Source organism: Notothenia coriiceps, unplaced genomic scaffold (genome assembly GCF_000735185.1).
Source record: "Notothenia coriiceps isolate Sejong01 unplaced genomic scaffold, NC01 NC01_scaffold00004049, whole genome shotgun sequence".
NCBI classification, from domain to species: domain Eukaryota; kingdom Metazoa; phylum Chordata; class Actinopteri; order Perciformes; family Nototheniidae; genus Notothenia; species Notothenia coriiceps.
Genome location: NW_011336750.1, coordinates 84,811 through 107,661, shown reverse-complemented (window position 1 = coordinate 107,661; position 22,851 = coordinate 84,811). Strand labels below are relative to the sequence as shown.

Sequence of the window (22,851 nt, the reverse complement as noted above, 5' to 3'; positions counted from 1 at the left end):
ATTATTTGATCCTTACCAGTTGTGGTTTCATGGGAGGTTCTACAACCAACTCTTTCGTGGTTTGAAATTCATTCGGTGCACCTGGGCAACAGGGGCGGACTGGCCATTAGGAATACCGAGAGATTTCCCGGTGGGCCGGTACCGAAGTGGGCCGGTCGGACAATTCACTTGCACCCACCCCGTTGACAATTTACTAGCGGTACCGAGTAGGGCCGGTCGGCCGGTCGAGTGTCCCGGGCTGATTTTTAGTCCCAGTCCAAAACATATACAGTAAGTGCATTCAACTATGCAACAGTTGTAAATAATGATATGAAGTCTGTGTTTGCAAAATCTATATTAATACGTGTGAGTTACAGTATTATTTCTGCATCTTAACAAACTGTATCTACCATATTTAAGGGATATGAAGTAGAACTGAATGCATCACTTCTGCTAATACACTCAGTTCTTCAGTACTGCACAAACAAATATGCCATGGATTCCTAAAAGCATCTCCATCACACGTATAACCAGCATTGATTTCTTAGAGTATCTGCACTGTACACAACCTTCACCTGTGCTGATCCTCTCCTTGCAGCCTCAATCTACTGCATGTGCAAAGCTGTGACTGCACAATAATGCAAAGCACAACAGATTCATGTTCTATGTTGGACAAGTAATGTACCCAGTATGACATGTACAGGTTATGGCCCCTTGTGTCCTATTCCTACAACCTATGAAACGTTCCTGGTAAGATAGAAAGACAAGGTTATCATGTCGCAGAATTCCCTTGTTCTACATTTTTTCGCATTAGAATTATCATACGGTTTGATAAAGGAGAGAGGGGTTTATCTGAAATCCAGAGGCAATGATTGTTAGATAAGATTGTTTTTTCAGTCTCACACTGTTGGCTTATATTCTGGTTTTTCAGAGGAAGTAATTTTTGTAATTGCTCTGAAAGAAATGTGGGGGAAATATACATGAGTTACACTATCAGCTGTACTGGAGTTTTCCCTTTTTCATCAGTTAAATGAAAAGCTAAGCAATGTTTTTCCTGCCAGTAGGACCATTTTAAATGTTTGCAAAGCTGTTCAGAGGATGACGGATGAAACAGGGGATGAATAAAACTCATATTAAGACTTTACTCAGTTTACCTAACTGTAAACCCATTTATCAGGGTGGATCAAATCTTTAATAACAAAGTTGAGCATTCTTTTTCATCTTGGGAGTCCTTTAGTGAAACAAATAAACAGGCCTCTTTATCAGGATGATTATTATTCATTATTGTTTAGCAGTTTGAGCCAACATTTTAAAGCCTTCCCCCTTAAAACCAACATAAAACAACACAAACCTCTCCATTTGCTAAATCACACATTCTGAATATATTCATTTTGTTTGTTGTCAATACAAAAAAAGACAGATCGGGCGACGATGACAGGGATGCAGGTCTCATAGTGCGATGCAAGGTCAAGGAACCGCATATGCAGGATCAATCAGACTGAAGCACAGGCTGCTGACATGACACATTTGGACACCCCTACTACCTCAACGTCCTGTTGTCAATGCCCTTACAAAAGATACATGTTTTGGGAACTAAACGACCTGCATTTTCTGCTAACAAACTGTTTCATGGTTTGCTCGCTAGAGAGGTGCAAAGAGTTCCACAAATGCCTTCGGTATGTCTCATCTTTGATCAATTACAAAGAAAATGTCATGAATTCCTTCTAAGATATTACGCTGCAGTGATATAAACACAGCAACCAGTCTCCTACAGCAGTGGTTCCCAACCTTTTTTTACATAGAATTGTAAAGCAATACATGATTGTAACTAAAAGCCTTGTCTCTACATTACAATCAAATATAAAAAATAATTGATTTGAATAACAATTCAAGTTAGTAGCTATTAAAGGCATAAAAAGACAGAAATGTATCATTCTTTCTTCAATAGAAATGTTTCTTCTGCCCGTAAAGTGTCCGGGCTTTTCTGGATAAGCGCATTTTTAAAACATAGTCATTGTCCATGCCGGTTTCAGTTGGATTATTTGTCACAGTTGCTCCGATCAGATCGGTCTCCTCCATTTTGTAGATTATTTACGACTTTTGAATCCACATAAACTGCATCGGCAAAATCCGGCTTACTTTGAGCATGTGTTTTAAACAGTTTAATCCCTTTGTGAATTGTTTCCACTTCCGTGCCGTCCTTTAATTTCTTCATACAGCGGGAATCCAAATGAAAAAGGTTGGGAACCACTGTCCTACAGTATACATTCTCCCCAACTTTGCGTGTATCCTTGTTGAGTGCATTTCTTCTTGAATGAAAAAATGTGCTGGTCGTCTTCTGCCGTGCATTTTCTTACACATTTCTGCATTGTTATGAATGGTACCGTCACCTATGGCTCAGTGCATTCATGAGAAAGTATGGCAGGATTGTCTATTGTGTCACCCATACGCTCACCTACGTTCTTGTGTGCTTAAAAGTGGACAAACAAAACATTGCACTCGTAAAAAAATCTAGAGTGCTACTGGGAAAAAACTCCATTAGGAACCTTTAACCTTTGTTAAAGTGCTTTGAGTTTCTGAACATAACTTAAAGAGCATTAATTGTACGAGAAAGATAAAGAACATTGTCAGAAATAATGCAGAAACTTAGAACATCTTGTTACTTTGCACATGTCTTCATTACAAATGTTCTGATCAAATCTTTATTGGGGCATATTTACAATTATTTTTAAACCTGTGTGCTGTGACGAAATATGAACACAATATCCAGGAGACACGGTTAACCACAGAGCACACTGCTGCAAAAGATGAAAATATTTGTGAGCTGAGATTGCCATACTATTAAAAAAAAAACACAGCCCCAGAAAATTAGTTTACATATATTATTGTTCTACAAATATATCCAACGAGAGTATGATGTAGCAAGCTGTAATCTGATTTGTCTTGTCTGTCACGATTGAACACATTTCTCTTAGTTATTTGTGAGAGGAAACGCTTAAATGCTGCAACATCCTGCAAATCTCCTAGGTGGTTGAATTTTTGATTTGTTCGCTCACGGAGCAGATGTGGCCCTGGGGCGGTTGTTAGTGTTATCTGACTGTTAACAATGAGGTGTGATGGGTGTGGAGTTATGGAAGCTTTGGCACAGTGTGGAATTTTACACTCTCTGAGATTAATTACCACCTTTGTTGTGTGTGTCAGTCGAGTTATCAGGTGCTGCCGCAGATCTTTACACACACAGAATGAAGATAAATAAGACCTAAGACACAAAAGGCTTTTGTTGACAGTGAAATGTTTTATAAATCCTTGACATCTTTTTTCTGTCTCAATTGAACACATGTATGCAGTGGTGGAAAGTTGCTAAAGTAGGTTTGAGTATTTCCATTTTACGTTCTGGTTCTGTACTGTAGTAATACTTCTTTTTTTTTACCAAATACGGCCCGCGGACCATTTTAAATCGGCACTCGGCAAATTAAAAAAGTATAATGACTTAAGTCTAATAAACTTCTGCTCTGTTTATATTGTAGGTATTTCTTAAAGGGACCTATCATGCAAAATGCACTTTTTGATGTCTGTTATACATAAATATGTGTCCCCGGTGTGTCGCAGAACTCATGCAGCGTCAGAAAATAAAACCCTTTCTCTTTTCCTCCGTACCCACATCTTTTAAAAACGGGGGTACAACGAGCGGATACAGATTTGCTGCCGATATGATGTCATTTCGGATGGTGGACCCACAGAGAATTGCTATCAGAAACAATGCCTGACGTGTTTTGGACATAATATGGTATTTGTTTACATTAGCAAGCATCGCTAACACTCACAGCTAACCTGTACTGGAGACCTGTTTAAAAAGCAGGAAATAAAAAAAGGAACTCACCTTTTGGTAAACCCGCAAGAGAAAAATAATTTGAGCTCCATTCTGTNAAAATAAAATAAGTTAGCCTACATTTATTTGTTATTGGCTATGGTAGGGTATTGGTTATGTTCACATACTTATTTGATTATTAAAATGTAAACCGATCTTTTTCATATGGGCGTTTTAGAGTTGTACCCCCTAGATCAGGTTTCTAGTAATTCTGTGCTCAAAATGCACCAGATTGAAGCATTTTACTGTAAAATGTTCAAAAAAAATCTTCCCGGGAGGGCATACCCCCGGACCCCCCTAGAGGATTTGACGTCCACCCCCAAATTCAAACATGTTCATACAATACTGAATACATTTGAAGCCATTTTGACCTCTATTACCTATGTCAATAAGTTTCTGTTTTTGCAGTGTATTTGTCTTTTGTAGAGATTTTTCATTTATTCTTTACACATAAAATGTCGCCTTAAATCTCACCAAGGGCAGCAAATTGTCTAGAACCGGCCCTGGTACTAGGCCTCAAGAGCCTTTCTTGTGCTGACACATAGAAACAAATTGGCGGGGCGCACTTCGCACGCGCACACACTAAAAAATTATATATATATATATAAAGCTTCCGGGTAGTATATTTATATTAGCTCCACATTTTCATGCCGTAGTATTAATTAATCAATTATTATGATACTGAAAAATGCATAATGAATACTTATATTTTGATGCCAAGGCTTTTATACTTTTACTGAATTAAGACATCGAATCCAACTAAACAGAACATTTCTTCACCGAGGTATTGCTACTAAATCTTAGGACTTTCTCCGCCACTGAATGACTGAATCAGTCTGATGACCTCCTGCTCTTGTAATGAGTTCCTGACTGATGTTCTTTGTTGGTTTCAGGAGCTCCGGACCCGACGGCGGGCGCCAGCGTGGACGATGAGAACTGCTGGCACCTGGACGAAGAGCAGGTTCAGGAGCAGGTCAAGCTCTTCCTCTCCCAGGGCGGCTACCACGGCTCGGGGAAGCAGCTCAACTTGCTGTTCAGCAAGGTAACACAATCATTCCCAACAAACGTCATCACACCGCATTGTGGCAGCAGCTGAATGGCCATGTTTACCCACAATGCCCCTTGGTCTCTGCAGGTGAGGGAGATGCTGAAGATGAGGGACTCAAACGGAGCGCGCATGTTAACGCTGATCACAGAGCAGTTCATGGGTGACCCCAGACTGGCGCTGTGGAGGCAGCAGGGGACCACCATGACGGACAAGTACAGGCAGCTGTGGGACGAACTAGGTAACACTCACAAACACACAGATGTACACACACTAGGGCTGTCCTGAATACCATGTGTCAGATATTCGGCCCGCGCAGGGGGGGGGTGTGCGTAGTAATCAGTAGCGAACCGCTTCAACACGTGTATTTCGGTTTATTCACGGCATTCATTTATTTATTCTACAGTATTGTTGTTTTCTAGTTATTTTTTAATGTATACAACCCAATTTGTGTTCTTTGAAATTGGAAAAGATATTGCATTGTGTTTGTTACTTTTGTTGCAGTTGTAGTATGTCTTAAGTGTAATTTGGCTTGGCTTCCTATTTTGTATGGACATGCTTTTATTTTGAAGGAGAGTTAGCGCTGTTGACAGGAAGTTGTAGTTGCTATGGAAACAACGTGACGGAGATTAACGGAGAAAAAGTCATATCTCAATCAATCAATCAATGTTTATTTATATTGCCCAATATCACAAATGTTACATTTGTCTCAGTGGACTTCACAGTTTGTACAGAATATCAAGTCCATATATATATATATGTGTGTGTGTATATATATATATTTATGTATATATATATATTTGTATGTGTGTGTATATATATATATGTATGTATGTATATATGTATCTGTGTATATGTATATATATATATGTATGTATGTATGTATATATATATGACGGAGAAAGTAAAGGAGAAAGTTGATGGTTAAGTGTTAGCACCCCCCGAGGAGGCACAAGCTTTTACGTTTATATTGGAGATTTCAATAAATTCAATTTGGCAAAAAAACGAATATCCGAATAACGAAATTGAAACCCGAATTGTACTCCAACGAACGAATATTCGGATATTCGGGTACAGCCCTAACACACACACACACAACCGCACAGAGGCACACACACATCCGCAAAGACACAGCAGCAATCCTGAATACCAGTTATATGTCAGTACAATGTAAAGAAATTGTGCTTTAAATACATGTTTCTTAAGACATTTTTTAAATGAATTAGGCAATTTATCTATGAGTTCTTCAACTCATTTGTGTAAGGAAATAGTCTTTCAGTTCCCTTTTTTTTAAGCAAAAATATCTGGATAAGTGTCTCTAATGTGAACATTATGTGCATTTCTCCATTTTAAAATATTTGTAAACCTAATGTGTTTGGGTTTTGGAATGTGAAAAGCAACAGAAAACATTTAATCACGTCATTTTGGAGTGCAGGAAATTGTTGCTTTGGATTCAATGGAAATGTCAGATTCTTTGGTGTAAATCATCAGATGTCCTTTATTTAAAAAGCCCAGAATACATGTGTATGTAAATACAAATACACATCTTCTGTTTTCTGGTGTCCCTGTGCAGAAATACCTTCGCTTTTAGATGCAGGAACATGATAAAAGCTTAAATTACTTTGCTATGAATGAAAAAAGGGTTAGAATCCCTTGAGAATGAGCCTGGCTTGGCTCATGACCAATAGGGTGATGCAACATGTTCAATTAGACCACCTTTATGTTACCATAGTCTTCTTTCACACCTTCTGTCCCCTCTGTTGTTGTTGTTCTTCTTTACCAAATATCCCCCTCACTCACTGACCAACACCAACCCATTATATGTTCTTGCTCTGCATTTCGTCACTCATGTCTGCCATCTTTTTCTCAGCGCTCAGTTTTCCATTCCCTCGTTGTTGTCATTGAAGCAGCCCTAACAAAGAGACAGAGGATAAAGCCCATCTCCTCCCGTCCCCTCCCCCCATCCTCAGCCTCCCTCCCTCTGCATTCACTTCCCCCTTCCCTGTCCTCCTGTTTTTTCTCACTTCACTTCCTTTCTTTTCTTCTCCTGTTTCATTTTGTCATCTGTCATCCCGTATTTATCCTCAACGTGTTCATTGTTCTCTCCTTCTCAGTCTTCATGTGTGTTCCTTTTCAGATCTATCTCTAGTGTCTTCATGTTTGTAGCCACAAGGCTGCTGAACTTAGCTCACGTTTTCACAACTATTCATATTTTATTCATGTATTTTATTAGTGGTAATCCAGCTTCTCCAAAACTAGGATTTGCTGATTTTTTCTGTTTCATATATTTAATACCTATGAAAGGGTTTTGCAAAAAAAATCATATAAAATATTTGAAAACATCACTATGGACGTGGAAATAATAATGGCGGTTATATTTTTATTCGTATTCAGCACCTGCAATAAATCATTAAAGTACTTTAAAAAAGAATGGTTATAACAATGTGCTAACCACTGGTGTTTTTCTCTCTTTGTTTCTGTTAATGAGCAGAGAAACCATTTAGTGTAGTCCGTGATAGTCCCAGCTCGCAGTGGGCTTGCCTATATAATCATTAGTAAACCATGATTAGTGAACATTTTCATTTATCAGAAATTCAAAACAGTTTTTGATTCTATCCTTTTAAAAAGTGAGATTTCTCTATATATATATTTGTGCTTTGGACTGTTTTCTGAAAAATAGTGTGTGTGTGTGTGTGTGTGTGTGCAGGCGCCCTGTGGATGTGCATCGTGCTGAACCCCCACTATAAGCCCGAGCAGAAGGGCTTCTGGCTGCGGCAGCTTCGCAGGTGGAACAGCGTGGACGTGTGTCCCTTGGAGGACGGTAACCATGGCAGCGAGCTGACCAATCTGACCAACGCTCTACCCCAGGGCCCCCCCGGCAACCCAGGTGAGATGACACCTGCCTCCCCCCTTTTTTATCTCCCAAATCCTCCCGTACATCACATCTGGAGCTTTTCTTTCTCCTCCCTCCTGCAGCACCTCCTCCCCCTCTTCTGTTTTAACACTGTTGAGGTTTCTTTCTCCCCCCTCCCCCCTCTCTTTTAATCAAGTCTCCTTTCTTCAATCTCTGTGCCTGCGAGCCTTATTACCTTTTTAGTGTGGCTAATAGAATGGGCCTAATAACACATTTCAGGTCCTGCAGCCTTTTCCACCAAATCAAAGAAAACCCAGACACACAAACGTTTCTATCAGTTGGTAATAAAAAGGTTTAAAGGGAAGAGAGACGCTGCTATTACTGCTGCTGATTTGTCTGTACTGGCCATGCATTGTTTTTTTTTATAGATATTTAGACAAAAAAGCAGTTAGACAAGAATTAAGAAAACAATTATATATATTATAAGGAATAATTTTTCTGCTACTTTCTTTTCCTCTTACTAAGTAATTATAAGTAGTTTTCAAATGTCCAGAACCCAAAAAGGAGTATAATGTTGCAATGGAGTCGACATGGAGCTACGCTGTGGGCAACAACATATTCAATTCTGTGTGAACTTGTTTTATGGCCCTTTTTGCTTTTATTCTGGCAAATCTGCACTATTAAAAGTATGCTGATCCAGCTATAAACACATTGTTTGCAATGTACCCATAGATGTACAGACAATTGTCACAAGAATACTTTAATACTGAAAAATACATATACAATACATGTGATTCTCATGCACGGTCTGGTTAAAAGAAAGTGCCTTTTTTATTATTTCTAAGCAAATTTATGGACATTTATTCATGATTCCCATCAGATATAATTATATCATGGGAAAGTTTAAGATTCGCTGAATATACAAATATATTTATATGTAGTTATGACTTCTTAGATGGAGTATTTGACTCAAATCGCAGCGGTCTTCTAAAGGTTTAAAAGTACATAAATAGCCTTCCTGAGCGTGTTTCACAATCTCTGCTGCTGCTGACCTTATTGGGCCAATCAGTGGCACAAACTAAAGTAACTTCCCAGCATGCAACTGTTTCTTTCCCCTCACACAGTATCTTTGCCTCCCCTCTCCCCCCTCACAGCGTCTGACTCATTTCTCTCCTCTCTCCTCTCAGACTCTCTCACGCGGCCTCACCGGACCGTGTTCACCCGGGCGATCGAGGCGTGCGACCTGCACTGGCAGGACCCCCACCTTCAGCACATTATCACAGAGGACCACTACATCCACTACTGTTACCATGACAACCTCGACAGCTCCCTGTTCGACCCCCGAGGGTGGCCCCTGTGGCACGGTGAGAGCGAGGACACATTATTTACGGGGAATTTAATGAAAAGGAATAAAAATAAAGGTGTATGACAGTAGATATGATGTATTTATTGTTGTTGTTCCTCCCTGCAGAGCACGTCCCGACCGCCTGCGCCCGCGTCGACGCTCTGAGGTCACATGGTTTCCCCAAAGAAGCACTCAGGCTCGCCATCGCCATCGTGAACACACTGCGGAGGCAACAGCAGAAACAGATGGACTTCTTCCGCACTCACAAAAAAGGTCAGTTTGTATTACATTTAAATGTTGCTTTTTACTATTTCTAACACTTGCTATTATATCTTTTATTTAGATTTAGATTTTCAAACCTGCATAGAAGAAATAAACCTTTTAAAAAGGAAGTCACATACATTTCCCACAAAAACATTCAAATGTTAAAATTGGGCTCTAAATTTGTATTTATTTTTCCATTTCCTCTTTGTCGATTTTACCAGCAAAATAAATAAGATTAGAATCCTTAATGGCTTCATTCATTCACAAAAGTATCACTAAGATGAAGGAAAAAAGCAAATAAATCATATTCTGCTACGAGCTGAAACACACGTTTTCTGTCTCATCTCCTGACACCATATTGCAGTCTTGAAAGTTCTTACTAACAGCTAAATTCCCTAAAAGACAAGGTGTAAATAAAATGTTGCATTTCCTCTACAATGGCTTTTTAAAAAAAACACATTATTAATCATTTGAATTATTTTGTACATGGTTGACGGCTGCCGTGAGAAATTAATTTATAATAACACATATTTTAATTTGTTAACCAAGCCATCCATTTTCTGCCACTCTTCTGGGTCCAGGTCATGTTAATTGGTTTTAATAATTATATTACAAGCATTAATTGTAGGTCTTATTGTAGCTACTGATCTTCTGTCCTTCTTGGGACATATCTTTGCTAAAACAGGTATTTAATTGCACTCTGTCTTAAATTCCACTTCTTCAATATTGTTGAAGCTGTAGTGTTACTGATGGTATCACCAAGTATTACGAATATATTATTAAGAGTTGGTGTTCCTGCAGAGCTGCTCCATAAAGGAACCACATCTGTCACTAACCTGGAGGGCTGGGTGGGGCACCCTCTGGACCCCATTGGCACCCTGATCAGCACCCTGATGGAGTCGTGGAGGAACAGCGAGGAAGGGGCCGCCACACTGCGAGACTTCTCAGGTACATTCAGAGGTACCCACGGCAACAGGCTTACTTATTAAAAAGTACCAATATAACTATTTGAAAATACAAATTTGCAAAGTAGTCAACATTGTTTAAATGACAGTTTTTCTCTCTTAGAAGGAAGCCCTAACTAGAAACCAGATTAATATACACAATGTGATGTGAACTCATTGTGTATTTTACATGTAAAATATAATATGAGATGTAATTTATTTAAGGTATAATGTCAAAAAGGAGGAAATACTCATTTGAAATACCTCCAAAATGGCCCTTGAGTACAGAACTTGAGGAAATGCACTTCAACACACTACACAAACACACTGAGTGTGCGTCCAACATTTACATTGCATTGATTGCGTCTTCCTGTCGGAGCTCAAGGCCCGCAGGTTGCAATCAGCAGTGATGACACAGACGTGCTGATTGGCCCGTAGTCATCCTCCAATAACAGCTCATGAATAAGAAATGCAGCAGGAAAAACACTCCAATTAAAATGCATTAATTATGCAGAGAGCTCAGCGAGGAGAAGAATTTCAACAAACTGAAAGGACGGGGATTGTTCTTCACTCATTTGTTTCACTTCTAAATGTGAACCAAGAAAGCCTTTTCACAAGTTGTGAAAGTTTTCAATTGGGACTTCCAGCACTCTGTTTTTTCATATGTGTGTGTGTGTGTGTGTGTTCACTAGGGACTTTTAACCTCCTGGGACGGACTGTGAGGTCTGCCAAGACATCATTATGCCATTAAAACACATGATGACGGTCCTCAGGAGGATACTCACTCTGAAAAGAACAGATAGATCAATAGATTGATCAATACTCTGCTCGATCCGCCTCCCAAAGGGAACATCTTTCCCCCCTTAACATCTCCCCCCCCCTCTGCCTCCCCTCAGGTCCTCTGGGTGCAGGTCGGAGGATGGAGCGTCCGGTTCTGCAGACGCAGCGCTTCCTGGAGGAGGGGGAGTCGCTGGTGTCGCTGGCCGTGGAGACGGCCCTGATCGGCCTGGGGCAGCAGAGGGTGATGCCGGACGGCCTCTACGCTCAGGAGAAGGTCTGTCGCAACGAAGAGCAGCTACTGGCCAAGCTCCAAGAGATCGACCTAGACGATACGTTGGTGAAAATCTTCCGGAAACAAGCCGCTTTCCTGCTAGAGGGTGAGTGGGGGGCTGAGATCGAAGCATTGTAATGTATGTAAAGCATTTTCTGGTTGGGAGGTTTTGCTGCTGCTCTTTGTCTCAGGATATTAATTGAATATATTTGGGTTTGATGAGTTTTACAATCATCCAATTTCAAGATATAACAAACCGTCAAAACGAAAGCAAAAAACGAAATGATAAAAGTGCAAAACTATACCGTCATCTCTGCGATGCTGCACTTGTACCGTGTTCACCACCTTAGTTCAGCACTTTAGCAGACTGTTCAATTGAAAAGGAGTAGTTTGAAATGACTTAAATATTTTTACAATCTTTTATGAATGAATACATCTGGGATGAGAAAGAGTTGAGACACCAGAATGTTCTGACATTTAAATATTTGGACCTTTGATATTTTAACAAACTTAATCGAAATAGAGCTAACAATTGCATTTCCTAAAATGTCGATTGTTTTTAAATGCATCGAGCAGATACATATTTCACTCCTTGACCCACAACCAGCTGTTGGTGCTCTAATGATCTGTTAAGTGTGTGTGGTGTTGTGTTAACTGTGTGCTTTTCTGTGCAGCATGTGTACATTTACACTTTGTACTTCTGTATTCAGTTGTGTGAGTGTATTGTTTGCTTTGTCCCTCTGTTTGCTGACATTGTGTGAATGAATGCATGAATGTGTACAGAGGGGTATAATAAGCCTGTGTGAGTTGTGGCTTGTCATGGTTCTAGGCCCTTCCTCTCCAAAGCCACTAATGATAGAGCCGCTCGACCTCTCACGTTTGGCTTCTTCTGCGTGTGAGGCCCACAGGAAGTCCGTTATTCATTTTGTCAACAAATCCCTTTCAAAGATCAAGACCAACAATGAGTTTATCTTTTATAATTAAAGCATTAATATTCAGATTTATATTCCTCATTTTGAAAAATAAAATACAAGTAGGCAATTGAATAAGTCTTTAGAGAAAGACTAACACATCGTTGATTTTGGTACTTTTAGCAAAAGAAAACACTAAAGCTAGTCTAATCCTTTAAAATATTGAGATACTTTTAAGATCAAGCAACTGCTCTAATCTATAATTGAGTTATTATCTTAAAGAAAAGCATTAATATGCACCCCAGTAGATAACCTGGTAGGGCAGGTAATCCATCATCCCCCATGTCTTCCTTTCTTTCTAGGGCTTTTCTACAAATGATAAGCTAAAGTTATTTATTATTTCAACCCTTAAACTTATGATTCTTGCAGTTTCTTTTGGAAGTTTCCCTAACATAATATTCCAAAAGTCCCTGTACGATTGTGGAGGTTGACCAAGGGAGTGATGGTCGTCCTGATACACAGCGAGTCATAGCTGTTTTTAAATCAGCCATATCAAACTTGCTGACTGTCAGAGTGTAAAATAATCTTATGACCGAGGTCGCTGTGCAGTAAAATGTGAGCATGCAGCTCTGTGTTTGTACATTGATCTGTCTGCAGGTTGTACAGACTGAACTCATGTATCATGTCCTGTTGTTGTTGTTCCTGCAGCTGGTCCCTACAGTGGTTTGGGGGAAATACTCTACAGAGAAAGCGTCCCCATGCACACTTTTGCCAAGTATCTCTTCACCTCCCTGCTACCTCATGACGTCGAACTGACGTACAACATTGCACTGAGGGCCATGCGGTGAGTACGACACCTTCCTTTTTAAGAGCTGTCTTTACTCAATTTAACATGCTGGTCTCATGCATGAATAACTCTACATGGCTCCCTTCCAAACAGAAGTAAAAAGCGTGCTGTTTATACGGCTATATTGACATTTAAAATGACCAATCACAAGGAGAGTTTCAGGAAAAATAAAGTTTTTATTAACTTTAGAGTTGCTACGTGACATCATTTTCAAAATGCTTAGTATTTATCGTAGAACCTGAAATCACAAGATGCTGTTTTACACACCTTGAAAAGTGTTTTGGGGAAAGAAAAGTGATTTCCAAAGGGGTGAAATGAGTAAAGAAATATGCATTTAGACCTTAGTGTGGACACAAAATGAGGAGAAGCAGAAATAAAGAGTGAGAGACGGGAAGTTCTAGCCCTGGATTGAACTACAACTTTAATGCATGTTGCTCCTCCTCCTTTAAGTTTGGGTTTGAATGAGGGTGATGCAGAAGCTCAGAGGAAAATAAAAGCTATTGGGGACACTGTTTAATGACAACCTCCTTTTCCTGGAATATTCACTAAATAATTCAAGCTGCTGAGTTTTATAACAAATGTGTGAATAATAAATAGATGCTGTTGGTTTTCTTCCTGACCGCCAAGAGTTTTACAAAAATGTCTGTCTGCTCTACCAACATTACAAAAGAGGAAATATTAAAATGGAGGATCACAGCTCACAGCAGCTTTGTGAGTGTTTGAGGGAAACACAAATTGAGATGTTATTTTTAAACTCCTCCTTAGCGTAGCTCGAGGCAAAGCTCCACCTGAAGAGAACTATTGATTGGTTCTATAAAAGAAACTACTCCTACCTCATATATATATATATACGTTCCTGTGTGCTTCCATCTAATAAAGATCTAATAAAGTGTTGTCCTCTGTGCTCAGGCTGCCGGTGCTGGAGTCCACTGCCCCCTCTGCCGATCTGTCTCGGCCTCACCACATCGTGTCCGTGATGCCCAACCGCCTCCCCCGCTGGTTCACACTCAGCCACATCGAGACCCAGCAGTGTGAACTGGCCTCCACCATGCTAACTGCTGCTAAAGGTACACACACAACCTTAAGAGACAGTGTTTATGTGGATTTGACTTATCCTTTATTATTCATACTATGTGCCACGCTCAAGTAGTGGCATTCATACAGTTATAAAATAAGCATTTCAAATCATGGGCATTTATATTTGTTTTCTTCCCAGTTGTATTTAATAAAAATTTCTAGATAAACAATATGTTGATGTTGTACCCGATAACTAGAAAATGAAGTGATGGATGGGTACATTTTTTAAAACAAATGAAGCTTTATTCAGTTTTTGCAACATTTTTTAATATTTGTTTGCTTTCGTAACGGTCCATTTTGAGTTGACCGCAATAAAAGTCGAGTTTATAAATGTTTAGCATCTCAAATAACTACATATTGTAAATGCCTACAACAGACAAAAAAAAGATTAAAACCTGTGTACATTTAATTAAAGATTTTTCAATCCCTTGGTATGCCTTATTTTATGCAACTGAATTCTGTAGACCTTGAATTAGTTTTCGTGGTGATGTGTTGGAGGTTGTCACATCCACAGTAAGAGGCTTTCACCTGCAGGAAGTTGAGATTGACTTATGCTTTTGTTTGTTTTCCCAGGTGATGCTCGTAAGCTAGAAACAGTGTTAGAGTCCATCCAGAAGAACATCCACTCCTCGTCCCACATCTTCAAACTGGCCCAGGATGCCTTCAAAATCGCCACGCTCATGGACAGCCTGCCAGACATCACGCTGCTCAAAGTGTCCCTGGAGCTGGGTCTTCAGGTAAAAAAACACACATCACACAAAGAAACAAAGTTAACATCACACAGACAGCTAACCTTGTGTTTCTTACAGGTGATGAGAATGACGCTGTCTACCTTGAACTGGCGGCGGAGGGAGATGGTGAGATGGCTGGTGACCTGTGCAACCGAAGCAGGTGAGGTTTCCCAACGAAACATGTATTCGCTCTAGTAACGGACAGATTCACCACATAAAGTTATTTTTGAAGCAATCAGTCTTTACCATAGACTGTATAGGTCTTTACATTTCCACCACCCTTGCAGAGGCAGTCACTTCCACTATAAATTAGTTTCTAACATAACGCTGTTTGGATGATATCCAAACAAAAGTCTTACAACTCAGAAGATTAATGTCGTTTATTCATATTTTCAAACAAGAGAAAAAGCTTTTAAGTAAAAGAGGATGGACTTGGTAACACGTTTGGGTTGGATTGTTGTTCCTCAAACAACCATTTAGTTATGTTGCTGCATTGCATACATTTTGGCCTAGATGGAAGTAATACTCTGAATAAAAGAAAGTTGTGTGTTATAGTACATTATAATTGTTGTTGATGTGTTATAACCTATGGTTATAACGTAGGCAGCCATGTTGACCTCAATTTATTCACCAATGGAAAAGTATATACATATATTTGGTGGTTTACGTAACGTTAATTTATAAATATATATGTGGTCTTTTTTGTAAAAATTATCAGCAGAATACATGTATTAATGTGTAAAGTAGCATGAATTGGAACGACAAGTACCAAAAAAAAGTCTATGTACAGAACTCGGGTAATTTAGTTTATTTCGGTTATGCTTAATAAAACAACCCCTGAGATTCTGAATATCCACCCATGATATGATTGGACGTCTTCTGTTCAGTGAAGCGGTTTAGCGAATTAGGGAAACCTTGACAAGACTTTTAAAGTGGGTTTTGGAGGGCTCTCGGCGGGATGGTATGAATGACTGGCAGGGCAGTAATTATGGAAGATTGAGGGCTTTTGGTTGATTAAGTGGACCCTGTGTTTGGACTTGAATTCTGGCTGAATTTCTCTGAAGTGGACAGGAAGCTGTGTCTGGAGGGAGGGAGGGAGCTCTGTATGGGGAAAACCTCCTCCCAGATGATTCCTTGTGAATGTGGGGGAGCAACAAGGAGCCCCTGTTTCTGTGAGCGCAGTTTGAATGGACTCATTGAGAACATGCCAGTGGATGATGTAGAGTGGGGCCAAGCCATATAATGTCAGAGAATTAGAAATGGAATTTCCAATTACAAGGTAAAAGGTCATTGTGAGACTGGCGACGTATTTATTTTGTTGGCGTTTTGGAAACCTTTGATTTTTGGTACACAGTTGGGGTAGCAATACTTCTGACTGCTTCGGACATTTATTTCAATATAAATTCGCTGTTGTGATTCTTGCATCAGTCAATCTAATAGTTGTTATGTTTTAAAAATAATAAGATACAATAAAAGAATACGTCTTTTGGTAGTATGAATGTACTTTCACATTCATTTGCTTTTTAAAATGCGATATGCATTTTATATGATCAAGGCTGCTGGATTTGATGGATTAGGTTGATGACCATTTAGCTTTTAGTCAACAAATTCCATAAAAATAACCAAAACCAACAGCTTACATTCGCAGTTGTCCAGCTTGTCTTTTAGACAACAGAGGACATACATATATAAAAAAAAAAAACATCACAATATAATATTTCAAAAATATCAGAAAAAAACTGATTTGTTTTTTAAATGAGATTTGTTGACAATAGAAACATCCACAATGTCAACCGATTTATCCTTCAAGGACTCCCAACAATATATTTCACCAGGGTACTGTCACAAGTACAGGGAAAAAAGTTATCATGTATAGGGAAAACAGTAAAAAATATAAAAGGCCTATATATGAAATGTAGGAGGACCTATGATTGGACCCTGGGGAGCACCAACATTAACTTTTATAAACATTTTCCGCCAGGTCTTTATTATTTAACTGACATTTCTTTACCCCTCTGTCTAGGTGTGTTTGCGCTGGACAGCATCATGCAGAGCTGGTTCACCCTCTTCACCCCCACCGAAGCCACCAGTGTCGTGGCGAGCACCGTCATGTCCAACAGCACCATCGTCCGCCTGCATCTGGACAGCCATCAGCAGGAGAACCTCGCCAACTCCGCCCGAACCCTGGCCCTGCAGTGTGCCATGAAGGACCCCCAAAACTGTGCCCTGTCGGCCCTCACACTCTGCGAGAAGGACCACATTGCCTTCGAGACAGCCTATCAGATTGTACTGGACGCAGCCTCCACGGGAATGAACTACACACAGCTGTTTACGATAGCGCGCTACATGGAGCACCGCGGCTATCCTATGAGGGCGTACAAACTAGCAACGTTAGCCATGACTCACCTGAACCTCAGCTACAACCAAGACACACACCCGGCCATCAACGACGTGCTCTGGGCTTGTGCTCTCAGTCACTCCTTGGGGAAAAATGAACTGGCATCCGTCATCCCCCTGGTGGTGAAGAGCGTGAAGTGTGCCACCGTTTTGTCAGACATTTTGCGGCGGTGCACGTTAACGACGCCGGGCATTGTCTCGCTGCACAGTCGCAGGAACTCTGGAAAGCTGATGCCTCTCGATAAGGCTCCGCTCAGGCAGCTGCTGGACGCCACGATCGGGGCCTACATCAACACCACGCACTCTCGGCTGACACACATCAGCCCACGCCACTACAGCGAGTTCATCGAGTTCCTCAGTAAAGCCAGAGAAACGTTCCTGATGGCGCACGACGGACACATCCAGTTCACACAGTTCATAGACAACCTGAAGCAGATTTACAAGGGCAAGAAGAAACTCATGATGCTCGTTCGAGAGAGATTTGGTTGATCAAATGGCCAACATTTTTTTTTTTAACATCCTTTCTAACTTGAAGTGAAAGTCCTCCTAAAAACAACATTCATGCAAATCTTATTCCCAGGATTTGGCACTGTGGGGTCGAATGTGATAATGAACACAATTTCCTGAAGGTGATTGTGATGTGGAAAAGGTCCCATTCAATCCCAAGGAATATTCCTTTTCATTGTGAGTCAAGCAGGAGCACTGGACATCCCTGGAGAATGGGAATAAGATATAAAAATGTGTTTTAGGGCTCATTTTCTCCTTAAAATGACAAGTTTGGAATTGAAGATAAAAAACACTGTAAACCATAAAAGCAACAGCCGGTATTAATGTGTATAAAACCATTACGTTTGCAGAAGGAGTCAATTCATGGAAGTTTGTGTGTTTCCCTTTATATATGTATGAAAGCGAGAGAGTAAGAGTTTTACACTGAGTATATTATACTGTATTGTCCAGTGGCAAAATGTCCACCTTGCACTCCTCCTACTTTCCTCAGCTAACGTTCAACAGCCTCAAAGAAAAAGACAAATGGCTTTAAACCAAATGGAGAAACTCCATCTGAAGTGACAAGTACCTCTTATGAAAAGGATCCAGCTTTACTGGCTCCTCCTCTGAGTCATCGGCCAACTTATCGGTGAAGAGAAAGAAAAAATCGAAATCAGAGTTCATTTTACTGGATTCAATTTAGTTTTCATCTTAAGGCTGATTATTTTGGCTTTGCAGTGTTGTCTCAAACATTCAGTATGCTTATTTTACCGTCACAGAAACACAAAAAACAAGCTGTCTTGTGGAAACTGTCAAACATATATTCTCAGGGATTTCTCTTTGAAAAAAAAAAAAGACTAAAAAAACGGAAAGAGAACAAAAGCATTTTATTGTCCTGTATATATGAAAGTATATGTCTGAATATTGAAAAAAAATGTATATGTTAACTAATTTATGACAGAATATTCTATGTAAGGCACAATACTTGAAGCTGCAGTACTTTTTTGGTTTTTGAAAACAAACAACAAAAACATATCAGAAGGAATTCAAAAATGTTCGCCTTGCATTGCATCAGGGGACAGTTTAAAACAGAAGTACATGACAGGCTGCTTTTTGGCTCTGCAGACATGTAATGAGCTGCAGAAACCAAGACAGGAAGTGGACATGCAACGTGCGTATTCTCCTGAACACAGACGTGTATTGAGTATTGTAGGAGGCCAGAGAAAGAGACCACTGTGGAGGCAGAGCAGCGACAACACACAGCTGCGATGTTCAAGTGAAATCTGCCTTCATGTTTTTCTTCTGCAGTGATTTAGTCACAAAAAGCTGTTTTATGTCCGCGCCTCTTCTTCTGACATCCCGACTTTATGCAGGACAGAAAGTTGCTCTTTACTGTCGTTCTTGGCTGTTTCACCTCTTTATTTTTCCTCCTCTTTGATTTCATTTTTCTCTAGAATACGAAAACAGCCTTCTTTCTTGCCTTGTCTTAATGCTTTAAAATAACCAAATGGTAGTTTTAACTACCAACCCTTTCTCATACGCCAATACAACTTTGGTTACAACCTTTTGGTTAGTGTCTATCATTTGTTTTAGCTGAACTGTATTCTGTGCTTTAAAAGCTCCATCTGTTCTTTCAGTGTTGTCTCTTGTTTGTAGCTCCTTTTTGTTTAGAAATATGCTCCCTTTTTATTTATTGCGGTAGGTAAATGATTGTACAACCATGTCAACATGCTCATGAAGTTGAAACTAAGATTTGATACACTGATCAATTTATTTATGTAACTAAATCACTGTTTTATAAACTTGTTAATGAATCAACATTATGTTTTGATTAAATACGTTTTTTGAGAGGATGAAGTCTTTGTGTTCTTATTTTCTAAGCTAGATACAGGTATATAAAAATATAAAAAAACAAGTATAATGTGTCAAAATGTCATGTCGCATTTATCCGAATAATAAGACATAGTTTAGTACTTTGGAAATATCTGAAAAAACAAACTAGTATAGTATGTCGAAAATACCAGAAAAAAGGACATAGCATAAATATTAGAAAAATATCATAGTATTATATTATCGTATGTCAAAAAATATCAGAAAAAGTCATAGTATAGTTGAAAATATATTTAAAAAAGGACATAGTATAGGACGTTGAAAATATCTAAATGACCAGAAAAACAAAAAACATAGTATTGTATGTCGCAAAAACCGTCACAGTATAGTGTGTATATATATATATCAGAAAAACAACATAGTTATAGTTTAGTAGGTGGAAAAAAAAGTCTGAATAGTTTATCAAGGAAAATCTAAAAAACATGTCGAAAAAGTCATAGTGTATGTATGTGTATGTATAATAGTAATAATATAATATATATATATATATATATATAATAATGTGGTAAAATAGTTAAAGAAAATAATGTCAAAAAAATAAACTAAATGGTATAATATGTCGGAATAAAGTCATAGTATAGTGTGTCGTTTCCTAAAAAACAACACAGTATAGTATGTAGAACATTTCCTAAAAAACAACATAAAAGTGATGTTGAACATTTCAGGATAAAATTACATAGTGTAGTATGTCGAAAAAAAAGTTATAGTAGAGTCGAAAATGTCAGAAAAACCACAGTTGCTGATACTTTCTATAAAGACTTGAATGCATGCTTTTATTTTGTAGTGGAGTATTTCTAGAGTTACTATATACAGTACTTCCAGCACTTGTTATTGATCAAAGTATTTAATCTAGAAAGGTTGTACACTGAACAAAAATATAAATGCAACACTTTTTTTTTTGCTCCCATTTTTCATGAGATGAACTCAAAGATCTAAAACATTTTCTACATACACAAAATAACCATTTCTCTCAAATATTGTTCACAAATCTGAAAAAATCTGTGATAGCGAGCACTTCTCCTTTGCCGAGATAATCCATCCCACCTCACAGGTGTGGCATATCAAGATGCTGATTAGACAGCATGATTATTGCACAGGTGTGCCTTAGGCTGGCCACAATAAAAGGCCACTCTGAAACGTGCAGTTTTGCTTTATTGGGGGGGTCTGAAAACCAGTCAGTATCTGGTGTGACCACCATTTGCCTCACGCAGTGCAACACATCTCCTTTGCATAGAGTTGATCAGGTTGTTGATTGTGGCCTGTGGAATGTTGGTCCAATCCTCTTCAATGGCTGTGCGAAGTTGCTGTATATTGGCAGGAACTGGAACACGCTGTCGTATACGCCGATCCAGAGCATCCCAAACATGCTCAATGGGTGACATGTTAGGGTTAAAACGGACCCCCCCAATAAAGCAAAACTGCACGTTTCAGAGTGGCCTTTTATTGTGGCCAGCCTAAGGCACACCTGTGCAATAATCATGCTGTCTAATCAGCATCTTGATATGCCACACCTGTGAGGTGGGATGGATTATCTCGGCAAAGGAGAAGTGCTCACTATCACAGATTTTTTCCGATTTGTGAACAATATTTGAGAGAAATGGTTATTTTGTGTACTGTATGTAGAAAATGTTTTAGATCTTTGAGTTCATCTCATGAAAAATGGGAGCAAAAACAAAAGTGTTGCATTTATATTTTTGTTCAGTGTATTCATGTATTTGTCGAGCAGCAGGAAGTGGACACAGATGTTTATCTAAGGGTGAACCATCGTAGTGAATTACTGATTAATGCCCGAGAACAGGAAGTCATAATTCCTCTTAGTGCTGCTTTTACTTCCTGCTAAAATCATCTGGGAATTTGAAGTTTACCTTATCCCACTTCCTTTCTGTTGTCAGTGGCCTTTTAACGGCAGGAAGCTCTCAGAAAAAGGATTTCTTTCTGAGGAAACTAAAAATAAAACGACTGCTGATGTTAAAACATTTAAAGTAAATGGCATGATTTCTCATAATTTGAAAATGTGTATTCAACCTATATCAATATTAAATCATTATACATATTGTATACTTTACTTAATATTTATTCAATATTACAATTAATTGACCTGATGCTAAAATAACAAGTAAATTACCACATACTAAAATAGTGTTTGTCTTAAAAAATGAGGTTTTTTCGGTCTTTATTTGATAAACTTCTTATAGAATGTCTGTCCTTGTGCGTCTGCAACACCAACAGTTCAGCTCTGGGGATAAAATATTGAATCTATTTTATCTTCTTAATAATGTATTATCTGGAGATGCCAGACATAATTTGACTTTAGATGAGGACTTGAATATTTATTCCGCCACAAAATAAGAATCATTACACACCAGGGGGCTTGTATAAATATGTGGAATTATGCTTGAATATCTGTCATTATTTTAACACTATTACAACACAAACTCCCAGCGCATTGTCCAAATCAATCACACATTTGTCATGTTGTATCTCTGTGCATTAAACACTCCATGCCATCGCTACTTTGTTTCTACATCAATCCGAACACATCCTGTAACCAGAGAGCTTTATTTCTGTAGATACATGTTATCACACATTTCCTGCGTGGACCGACCTGTTGTTCCTCTCCTGCTGCTGCCGTGTTCCTGGAGCCAGCGAGTCGGTCATCTCTCCGTGATGTGAGCGGCACAGATGGTGTCTCTCATGGTATCAGATGTCAGAGTTTAAATATCTGAGAGTTGATTTTCATGATTTGTTAGTATTGTATTGAAAAATTGTTGTAGGTGAAGTTGTCCTACTTCCCAACTCTTATTTAGTGCGCGAAGATACAAAGCTCAAATATCACAGATAAGCACACTTCATAGTTGAATTGTGTTGGTTTATAGAGCCTTTATTGAGTTGTATTTCCTTGCCTTTTAGTGAGAGATATTGTTTACTATTTATATATATAGTTGCAGTTTTAAGTTGACCCTCCACATTACAAATTCTGGTGTTATTTAATTTTATCTTATAAACTCCGCCAAAACAAAAATAATCTTATGTTCTATTTTTATTTAAATGTATTTTATTCTTTTTTTTTGTGTGTGCTTCCCCGTTTGTTATGTTGTCGTTCCTACCATTTTTTTTACTTATAATAAAATATCAAAAATACTTTAAGAATAGTACAATTAT

General features: G+C 38.9%; 1 protein-coding gene across 1 annotated transcript; it reads left to right on the top strand.

Annotated features, from left to right (window-relative positions):
• Nucleotides 1-4,736: 4,736 nt before the first annotated feature.
• Nucleotides 4,737-18,671, top strand: LOC104941846 (zinc finger SWIM domain-containing protein 6; the record flags this gene model as incomplete). Its single annotated transcript, XM_010766995.1, has 12 exons — nucleotides 4,737-4,889; nucleotides 4,983-5,133; nucleotides 7,600-7,779; nucleotides 8,934-9,110; nucleotides 9,218-9,364; nucleotides 10,157-10,303; nucleotides 11,196-11,456; nucleotides 12,970-13,105; nucleotides 14,018-14,175; nucleotides 14,759-14,922; nucleotides 14,995-15,076; nucleotides 16,940-18,671. Coding segments are annotated over 12 exons (2,619 nt in total), but the record flags the coding sequence as incomplete, so codon positions are not given.
• Nucleotides 18,672-22,851: the final 4,180 nt, after the last annotated feature.